The 3,141-nt window shown below is 35.9% G+C and overlaps 1 protein-coding gene across 2 annotated transcripts in view; it reads right to left on the bottom strand.

Annotated features, from left to right (window-relative positions):
• Positions 1-3,141, bottom strand: part of LOC106880429 (uncharacterized) — a 139,790-nt gene that overhangs the window by 84,875 nt on the left and 51,774 nt on the right. For both annotated transcript variants that reach the window (XM_052974878.1, XM_052974879.1), the window contains exon 4: positions 1,385-1,663. In XM_052974878.1, the coding sequence (XP_052830838.1) occupies positions 1,385-1,663 (279 nt within the window). The remainder of the gene's footprint in view (positions 1-1,384; positions 1,664-3,141) is intronic.

Below are 3,141 nucleotides of genomic sequence, written 5' to 3'. Positions count from 1 at the left end.
TATGTGTACCCCAAGAAACACTTGTGTATACATAGGAATTATGTGTATATTGATGTGTGATTACTCAGAAAGAATTGTACATACAAGAGTATATACACACCTTCATGCCTACATATACACATATTTACAGACATAAACACACACACTCATACATACATATGCGTATTTATATTTAATGTGCTTGTATAAACATGTATGCAGATTATATGTCGTCATATATATCAGTGTGTGTAAGCGCACATGCATCTGAATGCACATGGATACGTACATACACACGTGCACACACACATATTCGAATCATGCAGTCATATATTAATGTGTGTATACTCACATAAATGTGCGTATAGGAATACCCTCAGCATACTCAACTTCATATACCCACAAATCATCAAATGATGTTCAGGAGCAATAATTTAAAATAAAAACAGCATAAAATCCATATATAGTTTATACTTTGTGTTCAACAGCTGTTTCAGTAAGATAAACATTATTAAATGTATAAATACACAACTGTGGCAAGTAACTAAATTAAATTAATTCAAAAGCTGTGTTCATCCAAATTATCAAGGGTATTATGTGTTATGTTAATCAGAAAAATTATTATATATCCTGATGCATTGAAACAATCTTTTCTGATTAACATAACACATAAAGATACTGATGATATGGGTAAACACAGCTTTTAAATTGATTTAATTCAAATTCATTATGTACCACATTTATATAATTAAATATTTAATAATGTTTATCTTAATAGAACAGCTGTTAAGCACAAATAAAGTATGAACTGTAGGTGGAACTTATGCGCTTCGGCTTTTATTTTAAATATATTGATCTTAAAGATGGCTTAGCACAATATATATATATATATATATATATATATATATATATATATATATATGCAAGTCTGTCCCACCTGGATTTACTGCAATATAATAACGTATTAGATTTAACGACCTGTCGTAAAGTGACATCTTAAGTACCGTGGATTTATTTTTTGTTGGTGTTTGTTCATCAATTCTGTATATGGCTCTACACACAAATGTTAAGGTTATTGAAAGTGTAACAGTCGATCACAAGAAGTTTGGTTCGACGCGCGCAAATACAGAATGTTTTTTTAAAAATATAGTAAACACAGAGTCCCAACACAGCACAAAACACCGCTCCATGCAAACACATTACTCAAACCCTAAAAAACAAAAAAACAGAAATAAAACGAAACACCTCAAACACACTGAACATGCGTATAAAAACACTGTCAAGAAATCCAACAATAAGAAACCAAGCAAAAAAAAAAACCAGTCCGCGCATGCTCTAATGCTGAACAATGTCAAAGTAACTTTTCACCAATAATTTAGCGGCCATTTTAAAGTTCTGTACGTACCGTCTTGCGATGTAAACGCTCAAAAGTATGACAAGTATGACAAAGAGGGTTAAAAAGACACCCAACACTATGAGGAGGGTGTCGGTTTTGCTGAGACTACTGCCAGTGGCGGGTTCGGCCACAACCAGGGCTGGGAAATTGACGGTAACATTGACCAGCGTCCGACGGGGCGGATGACCACCGTCGTCAACGATTATCATCAACTGGTAGGAACTCTTTTTTAACTCGCTTGGGTCAGCGATTATTTTGATCTCTCCATCTCCTGTGATTTGGAAATATCTGAAAGAAAGAAAAAGGGACAATGTGAAAGAAAACAACAAAATATGTGCAATAAATTAATGAAAAAAACTGACAGCGAAATGGCAGTTGTTAAAACATGAGACTCAGTGTCTTGTGATAGCCATTCCGGGTACCACTACCTTGCGTTCGAAATCCACCGTGGTCAGATTTGCCTTTTTATCCTTTTCGGGGTTGATAAAGGAGTACCTCTCCGAGGCAGTGGATTGGCAGTACTGTAAGAACGTTTGGAATGGAAGCTTTGTAGTGTTTGTTCCGGCTCTTTATAGTCTGAGTTCAAATCTCACCGCAGTCCATTCTACTTTTGGTCCGAAGATAAAATAACGTAACCTGTCAAGTGTCGACTACATCCGCTTATAAAATGTGCTTGTCTTGTGCCTGTCACAAAGCATTATTATTATTATAATAAGGTGGTTTAGTACGCCGGGCAAAAATGCATAGCTGCATTTCGTCCATCTCTATTTTCTGAGTTCAAATTCCACCGAGGTCGACTTTGCCTTTCATCCTTTCGGGGCCGATAAATTAAGTACCATTCGAGTACTGGGGTCGATGTAATCGACTTAAACTTTCCCCCAAAATTTCAGTCCTTGTGCCTTTTGTAGAAAAGATTATTAAGAAGGTGGGGAACTGGCAGAATCGTTTAGCGGCACTTCGTCTGTCTTTACGTTCTGGTCTCAGTTTCTACCGTGGTCAACTTTGCCCTTCATCCTTTCTGGGTCGATGAAATAAGTCCTAGTTGAGTACCGGGGTCGATGTGATCGACTTACTCCACCCCCAAATATCAGTCCTTCTGCTAGATTATTATTAACCTCCTAATCAGTGATTTACCACCGAAAACTGTTATGTGCTTGTATGTATTTGCATTATATACATGACAAAAACATATGTTAATTTATATTCACTTCTTCCCTACGGCTTTATTAAATCGCGTATCTTTAACTCTTGCAGTTTCTCTTATCTGTCTAGGAAGTATGCGACGTCAGACGTTATTGCGAGACAAACATCAGGAGAGAGAAGACGGGGAGATAACGATATATATATATATATATATATATGTGTGTGTGTGAGTGTGTGTGAGAGAGAGAGATGTGTCATCTAATTCAATGAAATGATATATGGCTGTGATATTAAGCAATATCTCAGCAATATATCTTTAAGATTGCAATTAAATATTCTGAAATCTCCAATCAAAATTTGAACATAAGAAACTCCATCAGAACAACGAGTCAAAGGTGAAGACAGACGGAGAAATAAAAACTTTATGAGTTGAGCTGAGAGAAGAACGAAAGAGACACACAAGACATATCCGCACACCACATACCACACACACACACACACACACACACACATACAGACACACGCACTCATATCTCTGTGTATATATATAGATATGCACACACATATTCTATACGCACTTATACATACACACACACATATATATATATATATATATATATATA

This window comes from Octopus bimaculoides, chromosome 19 (assembly GCF_001194135.2).
Source record: "Octopus bimaculoides isolate UCB-OBI-ISO-001 chromosome 19, ASM119413v2, whole genome shotgun sequence".
NCBI classification, from domain to species: domain Eukaryota; kingdom Metazoa; phylum Mollusca; class Cephalopoda; order Octopoda; family Octopodidae; genus Octopus; species Octopus bimaculoides.
The sequence above is the reverse complement of the archived record's forward strand: the minus strand, read 5'-3'. Positions and strand labels throughout refer to the sequence as shown.